General features: G+C 39.0%; 2 protein-coding genes across 3 annotated transcripts in view; both read right to left on the reverse strand.

Annotated features, from left to right (window-relative positions):
* The window catches only part of plpp4 (phospholipid phosphatase 4), a 113,102-nt gene extending 96,384 nt beyond the window's left edge, over window positions 1-16,718 (reverse strand). Inside the window, exons 1-2 of one of the 2 annotated variants that reach the window (XM_057848914.1) lie at window positions 16,259-16,718; window positions 16,108-16,176 (exon numbers count right to left, since the gene is read on the reverse strand). Coding sequence is in view for 1 of the 2 variants with exons in the window: in XM_057848913.1 (XP_057704896.1) it covers window positions 9,206-9,294 (89 nt within the window). In the remaining variant the exon portion in view is untranslated. Of the gene's footprint in view, window positions 1-9,205; window positions 9,571-16,107; window positions 16,177-16,258 lie in introns of those variants that run through there. The other variant, XM_057848913.1, reaches the window with a different exon arrangement.
* Window positions 16,719-21,185: 4,467 nt separating this feature from the next.
* The window catches only part of LOC130922583 (uncharacterized), a 32,757-nt gene continuing 29,299 nt past the window's right edge, over window positions 21,186-24,643 (reverse strand). The window contains exon 3 of the mRNA XM_057847427.1: window positions 21,186-24,260. Within this exon, the coding sequence (XP_057703410.1) occupies window positions 23,692-24,260 (569 nt within the window). The 3' untranslated portion in view covers window positions 21,186-23,691. The remainder of the gene's footprint in view (window positions 24,261-24,643) is intronic.

Raw genomic sequence — 24,643 nt, forward strand, 5'->3', positions numbered from 1 at the left:
CATATCAGGGGAGCATGTTTGGGACTTTTATCCATTATCAGGACCTTAAGACAAACTATCCATCAATTCATTTTCATAAAGCACATGTCCTAATTAGTGTCGTGGTTGTGCTTTAGTCATTCTCAGCTTTCTTTGGGCAAGAAAGGCGTACACTTTTAACTGCTTCCCACCAAATTTCAGGGCACATGGAGATACATAGCCAATCCCAATTAACTGTGAGTAACAGACAAATGCCCAAGACACACAAAGAGAATATGCAAACTCTACATAGAAAGGCTGTAGCAGAGACAACGTGTGCATTTACATGGGTCTAAAAATCCTATTTATAATCCGAATGAAAGACCAGTATGATTAAAAATGTCTCGTATAAAGACTTCAGCCAATCAGATTAACCCGGATCTTATTGTATTTTGATTGGTTTGTAAGAGGTAGTCCAAGGTAGTCCGATTGATAATCTGCTCCATATCCCATCTAGACCCCTGAGTGAGGCAGATTGGGTTGATAGAGAGGATTGTTCGGTTTGCTTGTCAAGTGAAAAATTGCATATGATGCCCCTGAAATCATATACTCAACTGGAATACTGGAAAATCTTATTATGATACTTGAGTTTCTGAGATCTGACAGCCGTTTACATTCAAAATTTCAAAATGGCGGAGAAGGAACAAGAAGTTGCGAATGGTAAGAAATTAAGTTTTTTTTTAAAGACGATTTGTCGTCAATTTTCGTGTTTTTTTGTTTGACACCAGCATCAAAACGTAGTATATACATTTATAGACATGTATCCTGAGCGAAACATGGGCGGCGCCATCTTTGACATTTTCTGCGACAGACTTCCGGTTTAGACAGAATAACAAGAAATGCAGTTAAGTAAGCAGTGTGTTAAACTGCAAAATCAAACCAGATGATCCCACGGAATCTCCAAAAATGGATTCTGCACCACGTAGATGAGGCTCCGCAACATTCTGTGCTGTGCGTGGTTGTGTGAACTCCTGGACGCGCCTATATATATGGTTGGAAGTGGAATGTTTTGACCAGCTACAGAATGTTGCTCGCTAAACCTAAAAGATTGTATGTTTGTTCTTATCACTTTATTGATTGTTCGTGATCAGAGTTCTAACAATCTGTGCAGCCTGTGTTAACATGGGGTGTAAATTGATACGCCGGTCACTTGAGGGACCAAAACAAAGTGAAATTACGAATATTACGAATGCAGAAGGGCTGACACAGACTTTGTTTTTACAAGGAAATACTATAAGGTAGTTTTCATCTAATTAGGTTATAGTTATGGTATTATGAGCTCATCGCACATGTACATACAAACACAAACAGTATGTCATTCTTTTTTATTGCAGATATTGATCGCAATAAAACTTTTGAACAACATGATTCCATTTCTTGTTTTATTTAAAATAATTGGTGCATGTGCAAAACAGGTCAATAAATAATTTTTTAAATTATTAGAAAAATATTAACGGAGGTGGAGCATATATCAAGCCTTGCATCATCAAGGTAGAATGCACGTAGTCTCGATATATGTCCATCAACATAAGTTGGGAGTGTAGATTGATACGCCGGTCACTTGAGGGACCAAAACAAAGCGAAATTACAAATATTACAGCTGTCGAATGCAGAAGGGCTGACACGGATTTTGTTTTTACAAGGAAATACCATATTGGCCCGAATATAAGACGGCCCTGATTAGAAGACGACACCCCCTTTTTCAAGACTCAAGTTTGAAAATAGACTTTTTGAACACCAAATTAATTTTTATACAGAAAATAATTGCAGTACATCCGAAACAAATGATTATAACAATATATTTGAGAGAAAAAGCATGTTATTTTGCCTCACTCAAATCTTAATATCTGAACATTTAAATATGTAAACTAAAGTGCAATTACGTTCGTAAATGAATGGCTTCTGGTTTTTGAAATGTAAATGAAACAATCTATTGTGATAAAACAACAAAATTGCAATAACTGCATTAAACATCAAAGTGAAGTCTAACTGGAACTGTAGTCTTGAAACAAATCTGAATAAGGAAAAACATTGCAATAAAATAATGCAAACTGGTTAAACTAAAAAGAGTAGCTGAGATCTGTCATGACAGAACATCGCTTCAATGATATCTGGCGCTATCTAGCATCGTGAATGGGGAGAGTAGCTGAGATCTGTCATGACAGAACATCACTTCAATGATATCTGGCGCCATCTAGCATCGTGAATGGGTATAATTTCTAGACCGCGAATATAAGACGACACCCTCTTTTTCAGTGTTATTTCAATGCAAAAAAACACCGTTTTATATTCGGGCCAATACGGTACTACAAGGTAATTTTCATCTAGTTAGGTTATAGCTATGGTATTATGAGCTTATCGCACATGTACAAAGAAACACAAACAGGTATGTTATTGTTTTTTATTGCAGATATTGATTGCAATAAAACTGTTGGACAACATGATTCCATTTTTTGTTTAATTTAAAATAATTGGTGCATGTGCAAAACAGGTCAATAAATAATTTTTTTAATTATTAGAAAAATATTAACGGAGGTGGAGCATATATCAAGCCTTGCATCATCAAGGTAGAATGCACGTAGTCTTGATATATGTCCATCAACATACAGTTGGGAGAATAAGTATTTGATACACAGCCAATAAGAAAACCCAATGGCAGTGTATCAAATACTTGTTCTCCCCACTGTATGTGTTGTTCTGAGGCACATCAAGTTGTCTTCCCTTGCCTAGCAGCGTTTTTCACTTGTAAACGAACTAACAAAAACGTGTAACACTTGAATTTATGCATTTCGGGTAAAAAGCCCATGTATGACTTAAAGTAGATGAGTGTTTGTTTTCCATTTCTTTGTCGCTTGAAGCTAATGCAAAGCTAATGATGTCTCAGCTGTGACAAAAGGCAGAATTGTAGTCAAATTGAAGATATTTGTACCAGATATTGCTTTGTGGTGGTACTGTCTTGGTTCCACATCTGCCTTCATGAACACAGAATTTGAATATTAATGTATTAGGACACATTAGACTGGAAGCTTCAGAGCTTTTCAGGTCCCTGATTGCGTTTCCATCCACTGCCATTAAATAAAAAAAATACAAAACTATTTTGGTTGTAGTGACTCGCAGCCATTTCTTCATGTTGTTCTCCCATGTCGTGATGATGGAAGATAGATGCGGCATTTCCAAATTGTCCTATTTGAGGGATTATGATGAGCAGTACCACTCCAACTCCACTGTTGTTTTGGTTAGAGAAAGTGTAAAACGGAAGTCGCGAGCAGAAACGCGGAAGTACCTCGGAAACTTGTTTATAAAACTGTTTTTAAGCGAGCGGTTGCTAAAACGTTCAGTTTCAAACAAAACATTTTGCAAACCGCTTGCATTTAATGCAATCTTTTTTAATTGTATTTGATGAATTAATAGGTCAAAAACGGTTTTGCCCATGTAACAAACCAAACAGAAATCAGTGTCTTTTTTTTTTTTTTTTTGTTATGACAACAAAAGCACATTAACAGGACATACTCGTAATTACCAATTAGCAATTAGTAAGGATGCGGATGTCAGAAAGAACAATACAATCGGATTCAGATGGGGCTATGAAAATGCGAATTGAACGTGAATCTGTTAACCTAACCTTCATGTATACAGATCAAATCCTACTCACTTAATATGATTGATTTAAATCGGATTGAGGAAAACTACCCATGTAAACGTATCCATTGAGACACACAACCAAACCCAATTACTGTGTGCAATTTAGAGTTTTCGTTTACATTTTTGGAATATGGGGAGAAGCTGGAGTTCCCAAAGAAATCCCCAAGAAACACAAAGAGAATATGTAAACTCTACATAGAAAAGCTGTAGCAGAGACATTCAGGAATGTAATAGGGATGTATCAACCACTTCAACTGTGCTGGCCACTCACTATAGAAGAAGAAAATGTTGTCATGTGTCATATTCCACATTTGCTGAAGTCTAAGCATAATTTGCTTTGGGAGCCCCTTTAACTATAAAGGTGTTACACTTGTACATAAGATATATGATTCTAAGGTTCAAGTGGGTCACAGACTTACGGACTGCTGCGGTGTAACAGTACATCGACCTGACTTATGTGCAGTAAGCACACTGCATTCCCACTCACTGACAGTAGTGAATGTCAAAGTGAATTGTCTGTTTTGATATGGATCGTTTCATCAACTGGTGACCAATCCTGGCTGTTATTTCTACAAAGTCTGATGGGAGAGGCTCATAAGCAGAGTTTAAGAGGGGGGCCAGGCCCCCCCTGGTGGCCAAAAAGTTTCATTGCATTTAATTGACTTTCCCATTTATATGATTTTAAAATGAACAATTTTCCAGTAAAATATTGTCCATACAAGTTCTGAAGCAATGAAACAAACAACAAAAATTAATTCAATGGACCAAAAAAATTATAATGGGTCAAAATTATTTTTTCGAACAGATCATGTGACCATAAGCGGAGTTGGGGGTTGGGGGGGTGAGGGGGTTCCAGGCCCTCCCTGGTGGCCGAAAAGTTTCATTGCATTTAATTGACTTTCCTAAATATGATGTTAATGGGTACACAGTGTATCCGTTGTAGCACGTGAAAACTTCCCCGCCGATTCCTTCATGTAAGGACGCTAACGGCTGCGCCGTTGGCTCGAGCTTTATTGGCGCAGTGGTTAACGTCCTTGCCTGCCGATTAGAATTGTCGCGGCGCGTGGGTTCGCGTCACAGACTGGTCGGGTTACAAATAGGGGCTCGTCCGGGATCGGCAGCGAAGGTTTCGGGGGGAGAGTGCAACGGGTACACGGCAGCGAAGGTTTCGGGGGGAGAGGGTAACGGGTACACAGTGTATCCGTTGTAACACGTGGAAACCTCCCTGCCGATTCCTTCATGTAAAGACGCTAACAGCTGCACCGTTGGCTCGAGCTTTATTGGTGAAGTGGTTAACGTCCTTGCCTGGTCAGAGGTGGGAGCGGAACGCGGGGCAGCATTGAGACTCGAGTTACATGATTTTAAAATAAACAATTTTCCAGTAAAATATTGTCCATAAAAGTTGTAAAGCATTGAAACAAACATAAAAATTGAATTAAATAAACAAAAAAAATTGTAATGGGTCAAAATTATTTTTCAAACAGATAATGTGACTATTGTAATGATATGAGCAAATCGTATCTGCATATTCGGTTAGTAATGTCTGCTCGTCACAGCACACAGAAGTCACAGATACGCAGCTCGAGACAGCTGATAAAAAGCCCGCCAGTGGACAGTTAATGTTGATGCCCCTCTTCTGTTCTGTAACTAAAGATCTGTCAGTAAAAAACGTCAACTCTTTCAGGAAGAGTTGACGTCTTCTTCAAGAAACCCACAAATACAAAGTAACACAACTAGCACCTTAGACTGTTCTCCCAAATTTTGCACCCTTATAATATTTTGCTCCCAAATCTGTTGTGGCGGTGAATAAGCCCTCTTTCACATTCAGTTGGACTCTCAATGTTGTCCACAGGTGTTAAATAAACAAGTAACAAGCTGTTGTGGCGGTGAATAAGCCCTCTTTCACATTCAGTTGGACTCTCAGTGTTGTCCACAGGTGTTAAATAAACAAGTAACATCGTAGACATACATGTTCAAGACGAATATGGCGTAAATTAATGCTTAACTACACGGTGAAGGCGTAAAGAGTGAGAGAGCTGCGTGCAGTTGTTGTCTGCAGCTAACATGTGGATGTGTCTGAGGAGAACTTTTCTTCATGTCCATCCATGATCAATCGAAAGTAAATATTCATTTATTTAAAGAAAGTTTGTAGTGTTTACTTTGTAACCGCTGTATTTGCGGCCATTTTTCACACAAAGTTGCCATTTCTGATGGGGTGGAAAATCGGGTGTACCATATTCAATGGATGACGATCTTCGAAAAGCACAGCTGCCTGTTTAGAATTCCCCAAAAAAATGATGGGGAACAAAAAAACGCTTATTTTCAACTTATTATTATAAATATTCTTGTAAGTTAATTGCTGACACTGCGTTTCGGGGTCATCAACATGTTGTGCCCCCCCCCAAAAGTAAAACTCCGCCTTTGGTGAGGCTTCAGCTCTCAACCAATTCGAACAAGAAACCCACACACAAAGATAGACCGATGTTTGTGTTAGGAAAAAAATACATTAACATTAGCAGCTGAGTTTGATTATGCCTCAGGTCAACTCTGCTTCATTCCACCAAGGCATTCAATTAGTCTCGTCAACGTGCTTGTCGAGCAGCGTTCTCAAATTATCTTGAATTAAATTAAAGCCTGCCTACATCACTATTTTCCAAAAACTATATATACATACACAGGGGGGAAAGTGGGCCAGAACGGTCAGGAACGCAGTTCCGGTATGAGATTCGGGGCCAGAACGCAGTTCAGGGATAAGATTCAGGGCCGGAATGCTGTTCAGGTACGCGGTGCTTTGATTCCGAAAATATGACGGCAACTGTCAAAACGCTATGTAAAAAAAAAAAAAATAAATGCTAAGCTGCAACACATGCATTTTATCTCCTAGAAGAAAAAAATCTACCAACGTCAGATTTACATACACAAGTGTTAACAACAATCATAATAAAGTGCTTGTGCAGCATAATACATTTCCACCTATATTTATTAAAGCAAAACAAAACGCCTGGACTCATTTATCCGTCCAATTGGCTGACATATTGACATGTGATCAGCAGAAATAGTTAGCTCTGATTGGTTCAAATGCGCATGTTTTCTGGAACAGCAAAAAAAAAAAAAAGTTTGTTGAATTCATGTGACAAAAAAGGGCAATGCAACATAAAATGGATCAAATCTTTAAGAGCAAGGAAAGAGTTGAGGAGGCTTATTTAATCATATTTAGTTTTATTTGCTGTGATGGGGAGGTTCAGAACATCTTAACTGTCAATGTGCACTTTGGACTTTATAATCATTTATGTTAGGCCACTTATTCATTTTCTAATGATTTTAAAAAGTATAAAAATCTTCAAAATATATTCCATTTCACTCTGCATAATAAAAGTCATTTGTACCTATTTTTCTGAGTGTATGTTACTTATATCTTTTTTTTTTTTTTTTTTTTTTTTTTAAGTTAAAGTAAATGTTTACATTAACTTAAATTTTAATATACATCCTATTAGGGTTGTGACAAAATATCGAAATGGTGATATATCGTGATACTTTGTATCCCAAAATGTTATCGATATGCTTCTGCCAAGAATCGAGATATCGTTTTAAAAAGGTGTCACTGTCTAAAAATAAATAAATAAAAAGGAACCAACAAGTTGCTACCAAAATCTTCCACCATAATAGTGTCTCAGTTAACTCTAAGGCTGCATTGACGGTGCTCGACGCCCAATCCATTTAGACTGGGAACGTTCGTTCATTCGAAACCACAGCATTCACAGTCATTCTGTCTGATTTTCAGGGCATTTACAGGCCATTTCCTGTTGAGTTTGAGTAACTGCCTATTCATTTGGGTGATTCCCAGGTCACTTCCTGTTCTGTAACTCAAAATAAACAGGAAGTGACCCATAAAATACCCCAAAATCAACAGGAACTAACTGAAAATCAACAGGTAAATGACCTTAAATAGCCCAAAATTACTCATTGCCTGGCATTGGCTGCCACTGACTGCCATAGACGTTCAATCCGTTTGAAGTGGGAGGGATGGCAGCGAATGAACAAATGTTCATTCGCTGCCACCCTCCCAGTTCAAATGGCGTCTACTAGTAATGAACGCATTCCAATTCACAGCAGAAGCTTGTTTTTCTGTTTATTAGTTGTTTGTAGAATATCCTAGAATGATTTCCTGATCAATGTATCGATAATCGTTGTATCGCCATATCGTCAGATCATCGTTATCGTGAGCTTTGTATCGCAAATCGTATTGTATCGTGAGGCACCAAGAGGTTCCCACTCCGACATCCTATGTTCTTAAGGAGTTAAAATTGAGATTTGGCATTTACTCGTAGTTTGTGAGGAAAATAAAAATTAAGAGATAGAGGTTGGGGTTAGTGCTGTTTTTGTTAACTTTTATTTTGCAAATCATTGAAAAAATATAATTTTGAATGAAAATCAGTTTTTGTATGTGTTATAGAAATAACTGCCAAAACAGTTTTCTTTACATTTCAGTAGTTTTAGGAGCTTTGCCCCCCCCCCACCCTCCCAAAAAATTTAAATAAATAAATAAATAAATTGGGGCTTTCAAAATTATCGCGTTAACGGGCGGTAATTAATTTTGTTAATTAATCACGTTAAAATATTTGACGCAATTAACGCACATGCCCCGCTCAGATTAAAATGACAGCAGTGTAATGTCCGCTTGTTACTTGTTACTTATTTTTTGTTGTTTGGCGCCCTCTGCTGGCGCTTGGGTCCAAATGATTTAATGGGTTAGTGTGCATGGTGACATCAACAATGGCGAGCTACTAGTTTATTTTTTGATTGAAAATTTTACAAATTTTAATAAAACGAAAACATTAAGAGGGGTTTTAATATAAAATGTCTATAACTTGTACTAACATTTATCTTGTAAGAACTACAAGTTTTTCTATCCATGGATCGCTTTAACAGAATGTTAATAATGTTAATGCCATCTTGTTAATTTATTGTTATGATAAACAAATACAGTAGTTATGTACGGTATGTTGAATTATATATCCGTTTTGTGTCTTATCTTTTCATTCCAACAATAATTTACAGAAAAATATGGCATATTTTATAGATGGTTTGAATTGTGATTAATTACGATGAATTAATTTCTAAGCTGAAATTAACTCGATTAAAAATTTTAATCGTTTGACAGCCCTAAAATAAATATATAAACACAATTTCTGGCTCAGTGGCGAACTTCACGTCAGGAGGTTCAGGTTAGAAATTCTAGCCACTTTCACCCCTGTACATACATACATATTTTACAAGAATGACTTTTATGTTAAATGGAAGATCATTTGTACTCGTTATGCTGTACCATATTCTTTTGGATGTATGCAACCTGTTAGCTTCTCGCATAGGTTTCTCTGATTTCTGTCCACGGTTCTGAAGTGATAGAGAGCGCCCCTTGGTGGTGCAATGGTATCAATACACACACGGGAGTCTTAACACATGCAATTGACGCCTTGAAGTACTTAAGTAAAACCATCCATCAAATCATATGATTTACAATCACCAAAAATTCGACTTTACTTACACAAAAACTCCAAAGAGCATAACTCGTATACCAATCTCCAGTGCCAGGTCACGCACGGTTTTCCTTCTGTCTGGCGATGACACATTCATGGTTCTGGCTCAACCCGTCAAGTGTGGCAAATAAAAGGTGGTTTTACGTCCACGTTTCAAAGTTTACGTTTGTAATCCGCCTGTGAGTTGAACTGGGGGGAATGGCAGTTCTCCCAATCACACGTAACGAGCTTCCATCACGACACCTGAAGTCTTCTGTGCCTTACTTCGCGCTCTAACCTCCCTTCCACTTGTTCGCTTATGTCCTCTCCTGGGATTCTTTTGATTGGAACTGTGAACGTGACAGCCGCTACTTTGCCAAGTTCAACTGTTCTTTCTTCCTCCACTCTATGAAGCTCACTCAGACGGAGTTAGGGAGAAGGGGAGTGAGTATCTCTCTCTCTCTCTCTCTCTCTCTCTCTCTCTCTCTCTCTCTCTCTCTCAATCCCCCCCCTCTCTTTCAATTTCGAATCTGAACCACATTCAAATTATTTTTAGTTTTTAATGTGTATGTAGTACAGTACACAGAAAAAAAAACAAAAACGTTCTAAAATAAAATATATAATTTACACATACCGTGCTGGCCAAAAGTATTGGTACCCCCGCAATTCTGTCAGATAATGCTCAATTTCTCCCGGAAAATGATAGCAATTACAAAGGCTTTGTTAGTAATATCTTCATTTATTTTGCTTGCAATGAAAAAACACAAAAGCGAATGGGTAAAAAAATTAAATCATTATCGTTTTACCAAGGGCGTAGGTTTACATAGGGACGGTAGGGACAAAACACTACCAACTTTTCAGGAGGCTCAAATTGTCTCCACCAACTTTTAAGCAAACGTTTTTGTATTATATAACGACGTCAGTTATATGGGTCATTTAGGCAAGGCGAGGCAAGGCAAATTTATTTATATAGCACAATTTAACACAAGGCAATTCAAAGTGCTTTACATGACATGAAGATAATAAAAATCACATTTAAATCAGTACAACGTAAAAACCAAGACAAAAGATCACATTTAATCACAAATAGAATAAAAATAAATAAATAAAAATAAAATAAAAATAAAACAAAAATTACTACTACTAATAATAATTGAAATCAGCAATGGAGATAAGCACAAGAGGAATAGGAAGCAGGTAGATTGAAATATATAGCCAGTTATGGATATGCAGTGCTAAACAAAAGCGTTTTTAGCCCTGATTTAAAAGAGCTAACAGTTTGAGCATACTTCAGACGTTCAGGTAACTTGTTCCAGAGGTGAGGAGCATAATAACTAAATGCTGCCTCACCCTGCTTGGTTCTTGTTCTTGGAACATGCAGAAGACCGGTTCCAGACGACCTTAGGGGTCTAGATGTCTCATAGGAATCTAACAAGTCAAGCATGTATTTTGGTCCAAAGCCATTAAGTGTTTTGTAGACGAGCAGTAGTATTTTATAGTCTATCCTTTGACTCACTGGAAGCCAGTGTAGCGATTTCAAAACCGGTGTAATGTGGTCCAGCTTCCTTGTATTTGTCAGGACTCTGGCTGCAGCATTCTGTACTTGCTGCAGCTTCCTGACTGATTTTTTATCAAGACCCGTAAATTTAGATTGTCTTTCCACACTCAAAAAAACTGATCCAAGCCCTTCTTTGATGTAACACATTAAACTTGTGTTTGATTTGCTAAAACAAATCTATTAAATGAGAAATATATATATATATATATATATATATATATATATATATATATATATATATATATATATATATAAAACGTAATAATTTCATCTTCACATTCAGAACTCAAAATGAATGCGTTTCATTTGAATTGGGACCGCCCATTGCGCATGTGCAAAGCAACGCGCGCTCAGCCTCTGTTCATCCCCGTGTGGACTTGCTTTGTCACAGACAACTTCTTTCGGCAATGCTGCGGGGTTATACTTTACAGAGACGCTCAAAGGTGCTGTAATCCCACTCATTGGTGAGTACGCGATTATGTGATCTTTTTAAAAGCTTGCTGTGAAAAGACGGTGAGACAAATTTCAAAGTTAGTGAAGTCAGACATTGCGGGCTTGCTAGCTAGCTAGCTAGCTAAACTACACGAGGGAGAGTTTATATAACTTGTGGAATGCGACAAATGGCATCGGCACTCTTGCACCTTGCATAATCAATTATATTGTGGGGCTAAATGTAACTGCATTTGTATTTTGTATATGATTTTCTGTTTGTTGTATAGCGTTTTACTTAAATTTGTTTTCCGTGTTCAGTCATCTGCTGCTGAGGATGCAGAAAGGGTCATTGCCACCACAGTCATGAAGATTTACACAATCAGAAGAGATGGACATGAGGAGCCAGAGGACGTGGGAATTGTGATTGAGGGCATATGGATAGGCTGACTGGACTCAAAGAAATTTAAATGTTATTCAGGTTCTGTTTTGTACTTCTACATGTGTTTTGTACATATATTTATATTCAATATGGCTACGTTCATACTACAGGTCTTAATGCACGAATCCGATTTTTTGTCATATCCGTTTTTTTGGCGTGCCCGTTCAGACTCCCTTTATCCATTGAGACCGTTCAAGTATTACGCATGCGCACTAATTCGCAGTCGGACACGCGCTAAACAAGAAGACCCGCATGCGCAGAAGCATCAAAACAAATGACAGACGTCATCCGTCATTCCAGGGATATCATATTTTGCTTTTCAAAAGGTGGACACAAATAACAGACATAAATAATCCCCGTTTAGGCTTATATTCAAAGTTTATATGGATCGATAGCATGCACGCACTGTCCGTGCACGTCACACACACATACGGGGAGTTTGTCCCGACTCTCGGCCGTGGAGGCAATGTTGAAATATTGCTCACTTGGAACAGAGAGAAAACTGAGCATTCTCAGGCTTATCCTCAACCCATTTTTATTTTTTATGACTGTTGTCAAGCGCAGCCCTTCCCCAAAAGCCGTGTTCACTGCAAGCTAGGCGCTAATAACGCACAGGTGCATCGCTACGGTAACGACTCTCTCGCTATTTGATGACGTAATTGCTGCATTAAATCCGATTTGCGGGACTGGACAGTACAGACCGCCGAGACAGTCTGGAAAAATGTGGCCCAGATCGGATTTAGAACACATACGAAAGTGACCCAGATCGGATTTGAAATGGTCCCGTTCTATGCGACTTGTCACGTTCAGACCGTCAAGTTAATGCCTCACTCGAGTCGGAAAAACACGAAAAAATCGGATTCGTGCATTAAGACCTGTAGTATGAACGTAGCCTATGTGTTTGCAGGCGTTACATATTGCACTTTATGGTAAGGTTTCATGTTTAATTGGAACTGGTTATACCATGCCTCAGCCTTTGCAAATATTGTACTTATTGTTGTACTAGTACTTGTGCTACTTTGTTTGAACCACTTTTGAAGTCAGCAGATTACTTTTCTAAATGTGATAGGTCATGCACTGTCTTCATCATAGAGGAAAAAACTTAAGAGAATGTTTTTCATCATTATTTTGATGAGTTCCATGTCGATGGGGCCTTTTTTTCAGTGTACAACATGGACAGAATTGACCCAACTATTATTAAATGAATTATTCTCATTATGTTCAGATTTATATATATACCCCTTTTTCTTTCTGAATGTACCGGTCCATTTTCCTCATCCATCTCACGTTTGATTGGCCAATGACTAGACACCCCCCTTACTCCCCCTCCAAACACAAATGTACACACCCAACCTCGATGGAAATACATACCACCCCGAAGAGGAGGGATACTGTATTAGAAGTCATTTACTGCCACCACCAGCAGCAGCCATCGTAAGTAATGTAAAAAGACGTCAGTATTGTGGATGGGGGCAAACATGCCCTTAATTTTGCTACTGACAGTCTGACCTCTATCAGAGTTAGCATAGCACTAAACTGTGTGAACTTGTGAACCTGCGAAACTCGAGTATAGACCCTACTCACCAACGTCACAGAATGACGTGTCGCTGTATCCGGCCGCCATATTGTCCGTCTCTGTTTAGCCCTATTCTCAATGGTTTCAATTAGTCGTTCAGTTTATAGAGCAATTCATGGAAGCCCCGGTGCTTTCAGACACTGTAAACTCATTGGATGCGTTGCATAAAAGGCGTTATGTGGAAAAGCTTCAGTCTATCCATTCGCCAGATCCATATTTGATGCCTAAATCGATATTTTTCGACCCGCTGTCTTCGCCCTCTCTGCCTGACATCTGCTATCCTGATATCTACAACTATCAGGTCCACACAAAATCAGTCTATTCTCACGAAAGTTTGAAAAACTTTAAGAGCAGCACTCTAAGCAACATTACCCTGTGTGACTCTTTACTTCCAATTTTCTAAAATGGCGACAATCAATTAAAAAAAATGTTGACTGCAAAGGCCGACGCTTCAAGGATAGGTGGATATTGGACTATTTCTTCAATAAAACACGCAACAACTGTGTCTGCCTCATTTGCAAAGAGACAGTCGCTGTTTTCAAAGAGTTCGATGTGACGCAATATTAACAAACAACACAAGCTAACATGTACAACATTACAGGGAAGATATACGCAGTAACTTAAAGCTAGTTCATTTCACAGCAGCAGTATTTCGCAAGAGCCCGAGTGTCGAAAGAGAACGCCACAAAGACGAGATTGATGAAATTATGAATAAAAATAATAATAATAAAGCAAATGTGACACACAGAAGGGCTTGCTAAAATTTGTTTATTGTTCTTTTTAAATCAGCCAAGGTAGCCCCCCGCATTTTTACCACACCAAATCTGGCCCCTTTTGCAAAAGGTTTGGACACACCTGTTTAACTGATGATCCGTAGACGAGGCCAGCTTCTTTCACTTGGTACCAGCTAAATAGTATCAGCTAAATAGTATTCAAAATGTAATGATGATGGAAGAAATAAGCATCTTGAATTTGAAACTGTATGTTGTCGGCGATTAGCCTCGCAATGATCTTAATTGTGGTTGTCAGCCCAAAACCCTCTAAATATATATTAAATGCATCTTACCAGATATAAAATGACTACTACATAATCTGTGGTAATCGTTTGGAGCCCAGTTTTCTCGTCGAATTGCAGCAGTCCATCTCGCTCTCCTCTCCGGGTCTCTCGGGTTACGGTAGAACTTCAAGTCTTTCCGTCTATCTTCTCTGTTTCTGCAACCAACCGCCACACACGCCTTCACCATTATGATTATTAATGTTAACGAGCAGAAAAACACACCATAATAGGAGGAATTTACGAAGCGGTAATGCGTTAACATGACGAGTAGACGGACAACATGGCGCAGAGGTATGGTTGTGACGTCATGTGAGTAGGGTCTATACTGCAAAATTACACCTCCTTAAAATGAGTTAAATTCCATTGTTTTCAGTGTAAATCTTCTAGAAATAGGATTATCTGCCAGTGCTTCAAGTAAATTTTACTCAGATTTCTTGAAATAAAAATAGCTAGCTGAAGGTTAAATTGACTTATTTTTGGTCTAATTTTAAATTTGCAGTGTGTTTTCTATTGTTATCGTTAATTGAGCTGAGAAAAGTAGTGAACTCTGCCGGAAACTATAGAACCAGCAAAACGTGAGCAAGATGCTGCATAGTGAGAGAGGTCCCAGGACGCAGTCTGTGTTTTACAGGAAAGTGTTGACAGTCACAAAAAAACCACATGCTGCTTCTTTTCTTCTTGTAAACCGCCTGGCATGTTGTGACTTTACACTTTTGAAACCAAATACATATTAGCAGGGCCGGAGTGGGACTCATTTTCGGCCCTGGAATTTCATGCCTCAGACTGGCCCACTCATTTAAAATTATGTCATTATGCATACACGTGTTAAGTTCAGTGTTCTCTAAAGCCGTGTACTGTAATTCTGTGTATTCCAATTCAGTGCAGGTCATGGTTGTTTAACAAGGTGGCTTTATTTTAACAAGTGCAACACAACATATTTTGAACAAATTTAAAAATGGATTTTAAAAAAAACTATATTAAATGATACATTTGAAAAATAAATTAGGCCTGTCAAATGATTAAAATTTTTGATCGAGTTAATTACAGCTTAAAAATTAATTGTAATTAATCGCAATTCAAACCATCTATAAAATATGCCATATTTTTCTGTAAATTATTGTTGGAATGGAAAGATGAGACACAAGATGGATATATACATTCAACATAAGGTACATAAGGACTGTATTTGTTTATTATAACAATAAATCAACAAGATGGCATTAACATTATTAACATTCTGTTAAAGCGATCCATGGATAGAAAGACTTGTAGTTCTTAAAAGATAAATGTTAGTACAAGTTATAGAAATTTTATATTAAAACCCCTCTTAATGTTTTCGTTTTAATAAAATTTGTAAAATTTTCAATCAAAAAATAAACTAGTAGCCCGCCATTGTTGATGTCAATAATTACTTACACAATGCTCATGGGTGCTGAAGCCTATAAAATCAGTCGCACCCAAACGCCAGCGGAGGGCGGCAAAACTCCATAAAGCACAATTAACAAGTGGGCATGTCATTGTACTGTCATTTAAATCTGTCTGAGCAGGGCATGTGCGTTAATTGCGTCAAATATTTTAACGTGATACATTAAAAAAATTAATTACCGCCCGTTAACGCGATAATTTTGGCAGCCCCAAAATAAATGAATAAATAAGACCTTTTCTGCAACATCAAATATTAACAAAATGAGTGCTTACAGATAAAACAAACATAGCAACATAACAATATGAAAAATAAAGAATACGTATTGCACATTGTAACAACTTCTAATGATACTATTATCCATTTTCCATTTCCACTTTAAAAACGCCACGTAATTGATTATATTAATTCTAATGTTCACTCGCTGAACGACATGGCAATCCTACCTTCCAGCTCTGCACCTGTGGTGTGTTCATTATGGCTAATGCTTGCTGCTACATATCCCTTGTGAGGTGCTACAAGAAGCCAAAGTTTCCACAATTACATATTGTCGTATCACACGGTGCAAGTTGCATTTTATTCGCCATCTGGCCTTACCACTTTCGTTGTAATCCTCTGTAGTTTGAGGCAGCAAGGTCGTTGCATGAAAAAAATTAGCTATTTTCGCGCATTTTGCCGATTCTTTCACGAGTGCTTTTCTCTTTTTAATTCTTATTTTTCAGCGCCACCCTTGCTCTTTTTATCCATCCGAGCACCGAGATAGCAGCTAATTTGGCTCAATACAGACTACAATTAGGGGGCGGAGCTGCATGCTGTATTTTTCGTCTGCACACGTGAGGATGAGTCTGGAAAAAAAAATAATACTGTTTTTTTTTTTTTTAAGACGGCCCACAGGGACAGCGGTAACAGAATGTAAGTTATACTCAGTGACACTGTCATAAATAAATACCAAACAAAAAATGATAACAGTGTAATTTTTTTTTTTTTTTTTTAATAAAACGCGGACCGGCCCATCTGGCCGGCCGGCCCTTCTGGAATCGTCCAGAAGCTCCCGATTAGTCACTCCGGGCCTGCATATTAGTGCATTCATTCATTAAATAAAATGTATTCGTTTTCTGCATTATTTATTTTAAAATATTTTTATTTGCAGCTTATGCAGACATTTTTTTTAGATAATCATACATGAATCATAATCGAGATAAAAGGTTTCATCCCAATTGAGATTTTTTTTTCCATAATTGCTCAACCCACTGATGCACTTTAGAAATGAAAATAAGGGAAAAGCAGATGAAAGAGACAACCAATTGAAGCAACGTATTACTCTTGTGGTGAGGGACAATGTAGTTCTATGTATAGGTTAAGTGGAATCTCCCCCCGCAGCCCCCGCACTGTAAATTTGCTTTATATAAAAAAGCAAGGGGGAATTCGCCTATTTGGAAAAATGACTTTCTCCCATGAAAATAATTATTTTAACTTTTTTCATTTTTATGTAGAAAACACAACAGCATATTTGTGGGAAATGTAGCCCTTACCCCCGTTCACTTTATCTGTTTGGTCTTATTAAGGTCCTGTCCCCAGCAAAAAGTGGACATGCAGGTTATGCTGTTATAGCGTCCCTACCAATGTTGAGACCAAACCAACGCCCTTGCATTTTAAACAAAACTCCAAAAATGGGCTGGACAAAACTTTGGCACCCTTTAAAAAATCATGTGATGCTCCTCTAATTTGTGTAATTAACAGCACCTGTGACTTACATGTGGCACATAACAGGTGGTGGCAATAACTAAATCACACTTGCAGCCAGTTAAAATGGATTAAAGTTGACTCAACCTCTGCCCTGTGTCCTTGTGTGTACCACATTGCGCATGGAGAAAAGAAAGAAGACCAAAATGATAACAAGAACGGGGTGCAAAAAACCCAGAACCACAAGGGGGGACCTAGTGAATAACCTATAGAGAGCTGGGACCACAGTAACAACGGCTACTATCAGTAGCACAATGCGCCGCCAGGGACTCAAATCCTGCACTGCCAGACGTGTCCCCCTGCTGAAGAAAGTACACGTCCAGGCCCGTCTGCAGTTCGCTAGAGAGCATTTGGATGATCCAGAAGAGGACTGGGAGAATGTTTTATGGTCAGCTGAAACCAAAATAGAACTTTTTGGTAGAAACACAGGTTCTCTTGTTTGGAGGAAAAAGAGTACTGAATTGCACCATACCCACTGTGAAGCATGGGGGTGGAAACATCATGCTTTGGGGCTGTTTTTCTGCAAGGGGACCAGGACGATAATCTGTGTAAAGAAAAGAATGAATGGGGCCATGTATCGAGAGATTTTGAGTGAAAATCTCCTTCCATCAGCAAGGGCATTGAAGATGAGACGTGGCTGGGTCTTTCAGCATGACAATGATCCCAAACACACAGCCAGGGCAACAAAGGAGTGGCTTTGTAAGAAGCATTTCAAGATCCTGGAGTGGTCTAGCCAGTCTCCAGGTCTCAACCCCATAGAAAATCTGCGGAGGGAGTTGAAAGTCTGTGTTGCCCAACGACAGCCCCAAAACATCACTGCTCTAGAGGAGATCTGCATGGAGGAATGGGCCAAAATACCAGCAACAGTGTGTGAAAAGCTTGTGAAGAGTTACAGACAACGTTCAGCCTCCGTTATTGCCAACAAACGGTACATAACAAAGTATTGAGATGAACTTTTGGTATTGACCAAATACTTATTTTCCACCATGATTTCCAAATAAATTCTTTAAAAAGCTAAAAATGTGATGTTCTGTTGGTTTTTTTCCACATTCTGTCTCTCATGGTTGAGGTTTAACCATGTTGACAAATACAGGCCTCTCTAATTAATTTTCAAGTGGGAGAACTTGCACAATTAGTGGTTGACTAAATACTTATTTGCCCCACTGTACATAGAGAATATGGTCAAACAATATTTTTTTAAATTAATTCCTTGCTAACAGACCCCCCCACTCATGTGATTCAAAGATAACTGTCTGTGATCATACACTTAACCAGTAGGGGGTACCGTGCTCACATTAAGCTTTGAGAAATTAACCCTTTCTCGAACACATTGGCTCAAGTGGTTCAATGCCTCATGAGGCTTCATCTCACCATCACTACAACAAAGTAACAAAAAGGCATTTGTTCCAAACATAAATCCTGGTCAAGAACGAGGTGGTGACATAGAACATGACAGTCACAGGACACAAGACGAACCGACACAGGGCAAGATTAGATGCATTGCAGACTATATATACAAAGGATCACAGGTGGATACGATCAGCCTGATTGGGAAAAGCAGGAAGTCTAATTGAAACAAGGCAGAACGCCACTGCCAAAATAAAAGCAGGAAATCCTGCACGGACAAACAAAACATTAACATGAATTCCGAGACCTGACAAAAACAATCTACTGGCGTCAGATATACATACACAATTGTTAACAAAAAGCATAAAAGTGCTTGTGTAGCATCATCCATTTCCTCCAATAGGTATTATTTATTTATTCCACGTACAGCACGGAATTCTCCCAGTGTGTGTCTGATGTGTCATGTCGATGTGTGCATGCGCACAGCTAACCACCCTCCCAAGCCAGGACTCCAGTTGCCGGTTCAATTGCCTGACATACTGACATGTGATCAGCATGGATAGCTAGCTCTGACTGGTTCAAATGCAAATGTTTTCTGGGACAAAAAAAAAAGAAAAAGAACAAGCATGTTGAATTAATGCATTTAAAAAAGGGCAATGCAACGGAAAATTGATCAGATCTTTAGGAGAAAGGAAAGGGTTGAGGAGACTTAATTTTAGTTTCTCTGATGGGGAGGTTCAGAACATAATCTACAGTGCCTTGCAAAAGTATTCGGCCCCCTTGAATCTTGCAACCTTTCACCACATTTCAGGCTTCAAACATAAAGATATGAAATTTCATTTTTTTGTCAAGAATCAACAACAAGTGGGACACAATCGTGAAGTGGAACAACATTTATTGGATAATTTAAACTTTTTTAACAAATAAAAAACTGAAAAGTGGGGCGTGCAATATTATTCGGCCCCTTTACTTTCAGTGCAGCAAACTCACTCCAGAAGTTCAGTGAGGATCTCTGAATGATCCAATGTTGTCCTAAATGACCGATGATGTTAAATAGAATCCACCTGTGTGTAATCAAGTCTCCGTATAAATGCACCTGCTCTGTGATAGTCTCAGGGTTCTGTTTAAAGTGCAAAGAGCATTATGAAAACCAAGGAACACACCAGGCAGGTCCGAGATACTGTTGTGGAGAAGTTTAAAGCCGGATTTGGATACAAAAAGATTTCCCAAGCTTTAAACATCTCAAGGAGCACTGTGCAAGCCATCATATTGAAATGGAAGGAGCATCAGACCACTGCAAATCTACCAAGACCCGGCCGTCCTTCCAAACTTTCTTCTCAAACAAGGAGAAAACTGATCAGAGATGCAGCCAAGATGCCCATGATCACTCTGGATGAACTGCAGAGATCTACAGCTGAGCTGGGAGAGTCTGTCCATAGGACAACAATCAGTCGTACACTGCACAAATCTGGCCTTTATGGAAGAGTGGCAAGAAGAAAGCCATTTCTCAAAGATATCCATAAAAAGTCTCGTTTAAAGTTTGCCACAAGCCACCTGGGAGACACACCAAACATGTGGAAGAAGGTGCTCTGGTCAGATGAAACCAAAATTGAACTTTTTGGCCACAATGCAAAACGATATGTTTGGCGTAAAAGCAACACAGCTCATCACCCTGAACACACCATCCCCACTGTCAAACATGGTGGTGGCAGCATCATGGTTTGGGTCTGCTTTTCTTCAGCAGGGACAGGGAAAATGGTTAAAATTGACGGGAAGATGGATGCAGCCAAATACAGGAACATTCTGGAAGAAAACCTGTTGGTATCTGCACAAGACCTGAGACTGGGACGGAGATTTATCTTCCAACAGGACAATGATCCAAAGCATAAAGCCAAATCTACAATGGAATGGTTAAAAAATAAACGTATCCAGGTGTTAGAATGGCCAAGTCAAAGTCCAGACCTGAATCCAATCGAGAATCTGTGGAAAGAGCTGAAGACTGCTGTTCACAAACACTCTCCATCCAACCTCACTGAGCTCGAGCTGTTTTGCAAGGAAGAATGGGCAAGAATGTCAGTCTCTCGATGTGCAAAACTGATAGAAACATACCCCAAGCGACTTGCAGCTGTAATTGGAGCAAAAGGTGGCGCTACAAAGTATTAACGCAAGGGGGCCGAATAATATTGCACGCCCCACTTTTCAGTTTTTTATTTGTTAAAAAAGTTTAAATTATCCAATAAATTTTGTTCCACTTTACGATTGTGTCCCACTTGTTGTTGATTCTTGACAAAAAATTAAAAATTTATATCTTTATGTTTGAAGCCTGAGATGTGGCGAAAGGTTGCAAGGTTCAAGGGGGCCGAATACTTTTGCAAGGCACTGTATATATATTGCCTGACCTCAGAAATAATGAACAGAAAATTCAGATTTTTTCAATTTGAAAGCTTGTGGTCCTTAAACGTAATTTTAAAAAATTGAACATTTTCTAAAATCAATTTGTATATTGCTTTGCTGTTTTTAGCATCATAGTGCCAATTCGACATTGTTTGGTAATGTTCATGTTTGTTACCATGCTAGCCTCCTGTTCCATTTGTCTGCATGCATGTGAGGTTTTATTGTTCCACTTTTGGTAACTACATTAGTATTATTTTTCAATTACCAAAAACAGTTCTCTGCTTTATCAGGGGTTTAGAATCTTAGGTGCCAACTTTTGAATCGCTGTCCCGCGTCATGACCACTGTCCCTGAAAAGGTTAATTGAACACTGTTAAAACCAGACTCGCCCGAGTGAAAACAGATCCCGTCAAAGACATCAAAGGTTTATTGAATAATGGAGCACATGGGCATTCTTTTATGCATAGCTCTCTACCCAGAGTGAAGAATCTTGGGAGTTTTCTTCATTGTGTGTGATGCCACTTGATGGACATCATGCGGGGTCATGACTGTTTGGGCACAAAACCGGCAACTAAATAACCTTTTTGTTGTCTTCCTGTGTCTTCTCATGTGTCTCACCAATTTTATTTATTTTACTGCAAATTTGGCAAGAGTTGTAGACTGAAAAATTAAGCATATTACAGTGTTGAAATAATAGCGAGCGTAATAGGAGTATCAAATGTGTTCATGAAAAATGCAGGAATAGTCGTTGACCAGCGAATGTAGAGCCTGTTGTTGAAAAGCAAAAAAAAGTTTCGTGTACTCATCCAGAAGATACCACGTTTAACTGAAATTCAGCAAATAAAGTACAGTGGTATGAAAAAAGTATCCGAACCTTTTGGAATTTCTCACTTTTCTGCATAAAATCATCACCATCAAATGTGATCTGATCTTTTTCAAAATCACACAGATGAAAATACAGTGTCTGCTTTAACTAAAACCACCCAAACATTTATAGTTATTCATATTTTAATGACGACAGTATGCAAACAATGACAGAAGGGGGAAAAAATAAGTAAGTGAACCCTCTGCCTAAGGAGACTTAAAGAGCAATTGAAACCAATTTTTACCAAACATTTTAAGTCAGGTGTGTGCCCAGTCACTGATGAGTTGTTTAAAGCTGCCCTGCCCTAAAACACACACCGGGTAAAAATTTTCTTGATGAGCAGCATTGTCTGATGTGCATCATGGCTCGGTCAAAAGAGCTGCCGGAAAACCTGTGATCAAGGATTGTTGATTTGTATAAAGCTGGGAAAGGATACAAAACCATCTCTAAAAGTCTGGATGTTCATCAATCGACGCAAAGTTTTCTACAAATGGAGAGAGTTTGGCACTGTTTCTTCTCTCCCAAGGAGTGGCCGTCCATCAAAGATCATGCCAAGTGTTCAGCGCAGAATCCTCAGAAAGGTAAAAAAAGAACCCTAGAGTGTCTGCTAAAGACTTAGAGAAATCACTGGCACAGCCCAATATCTCTGTGCAGACATCAACCATATGTAAAACTATGGCCTAGAATGGTGTTCATGGGAGGAATCCACGGAGGAAGCCACTGTTGTCTAAAAAAAAAAAAAGCGTTGTTGCTCGTTTAGTGTGTTCAAAAAGGCACTTGGACACTCCACAGACGTTTTGGCATAATATTTTGTGGACTGATAAAACCAATGTTGAATTTTTTGGCATTAACACACAACGTCATGTGTGGAGGAAAATTGGAACAGTTTACCAACATCAACACCTCATCCCCACCGTGAAGCATGGTGGAAGGAGCATCATGATCTGGGGCTGTTTTGCTGCCTCAGGACCTGGACAACTTGCAATCATTAATGGAAGAATGAATTCAAAAGTTATCAGGATGTTTTGCAGGAAAATCTGAGGCTGTCTGTCGGACAATTGAAGCTAAAAAGAGGATGGATACTGCAACAAGAGAACGATCCAAAACGCAGAAGTCAGTCAACTTCAGAATGGTTTCAGAAGAGCAAAAGACACGTTCTGGAGTGGCCAATTCAAAGTCCAGACTTGAACCCCATTGAGATGTTGTAGCATGACCTAAAGACAGTGATTCATGCCAGATATCCCAGGAATCTGACTGAACTACAGCAGTTTTGTAGAGAAGAATGGGCCAACATTAGTTCTGATCGCTGTGACAGACTGATCTGCAGCTACAATAAGCGTCTGGTTGAAATTATTGCTGCCAAAGGGGGGGCACAAAATATTAAATGTGATGGTTCACTTATTTTCTCCCTTGCACTATCCTCATTAAAATACGAATACCTATAAATGTTTGATGGCTTTAGTTAAAGCAGACAATGATTTTTCATCTGTGTGATTTTGACAAAGATCAGATCACGTTTGATGGATATTTTATGAAGAAACGTGAGAAATTCCGAAAAGTTCAGATACTTTTTCATATCACTGTATTTTTTTCCCGTGTGTGTTCTCAAATCTCACCAAACTTTGTTTATGAGTGTAAGCTTTACTGCAAACTGAACAACTAAAGGGCTTTTCTCCTATGTTTTAATCACTCCTCTTCCCAAGTTTGACTATTTGCGAGAAAGTTCTCCTCAAAACTGAGCAACTACAGGGGTTTTCTCCTGCGTGTCTTGGACCAGGATGATTAAGCTGTGGCCACTCTGCATCATTTTCCACAGAGACATCAGACAGTGACAACTCGCTGAGCTCCTCTTCCTCTGGATCCTCCTCCTCTTGTATAACATTGAGGGGCGCTAGATTTTCCTGCTTCATGCCAGAGCCCCCCAACGGCAGCTGAGGGGGAAGCTCCTGTTGACCATCTGACAGAGACAACTTGCTGACCTCCACTTCCACAGGATTCTCTTCCTCCTTTATACCATTGAGAGACGGTGGATTTTCCTGCTCCATACCGTGGTCCTCCAACTGCAGCTGAGGGAGAAACTCCTCCTGGTTACCATCAGGCAGTGACAACTTGCTGATCGCCTCTTCTTGGGTGGGCTCTATATTCTCTTCTTCATTTATAAAGTTCAGCAGCCCTGGACTTTCCTGCTCCATACCAGACGACAGCAGCCGAGGGGGAAGCTTCTCCTGGTGACCAGTGGGCTGCTGGACATCTGCAAGTTACAAGGAAAAGAAAACCATGATTAGAGGCAATGATGGTTTTAGGGATGGGGCCAAAGGGCCATTGGCCCCACCTCTAATTTGAATGGCCCCTGAAGTGCGCCTGTTCCCATTTTAGCACAAAGCATGGCAATCGGTGAATCCTTCGTTTCTGAAGTGAGAGAGAACGAGATACTGTTGTTTCTAGAGTATGTGAAATATTAATATTGTTTTTCGTGTTTAAATGGCTTTCCAAAAAAGTGATTAAAATTGTCATTCCTTGGATTGTATCCTTACTTTCACACAGTATGATTAAATATGAATTACAGTGGTACCTTTACTCACGAACGTCTCTACAAACGTAATTTTCAGGTTACGACACGCTTCAACAGGAAAT

Source organism: Corythoichthys intestinalis, chromosome 10 (assembly GCF_030265065.1).
Source record: "Corythoichthys intestinalis isolate RoL2023-P3 chromosome 10, ASM3026506v1, whole genome shotgun sequence".
In the NCBI taxonomy this organism is placed as follows: domain Eukaryota; kingdom Metazoa; phylum Chordata; class Actinopteri; order Syngnathiformes; family Syngnathidae; genus Corythoichthys; species Corythoichthys intestinalis.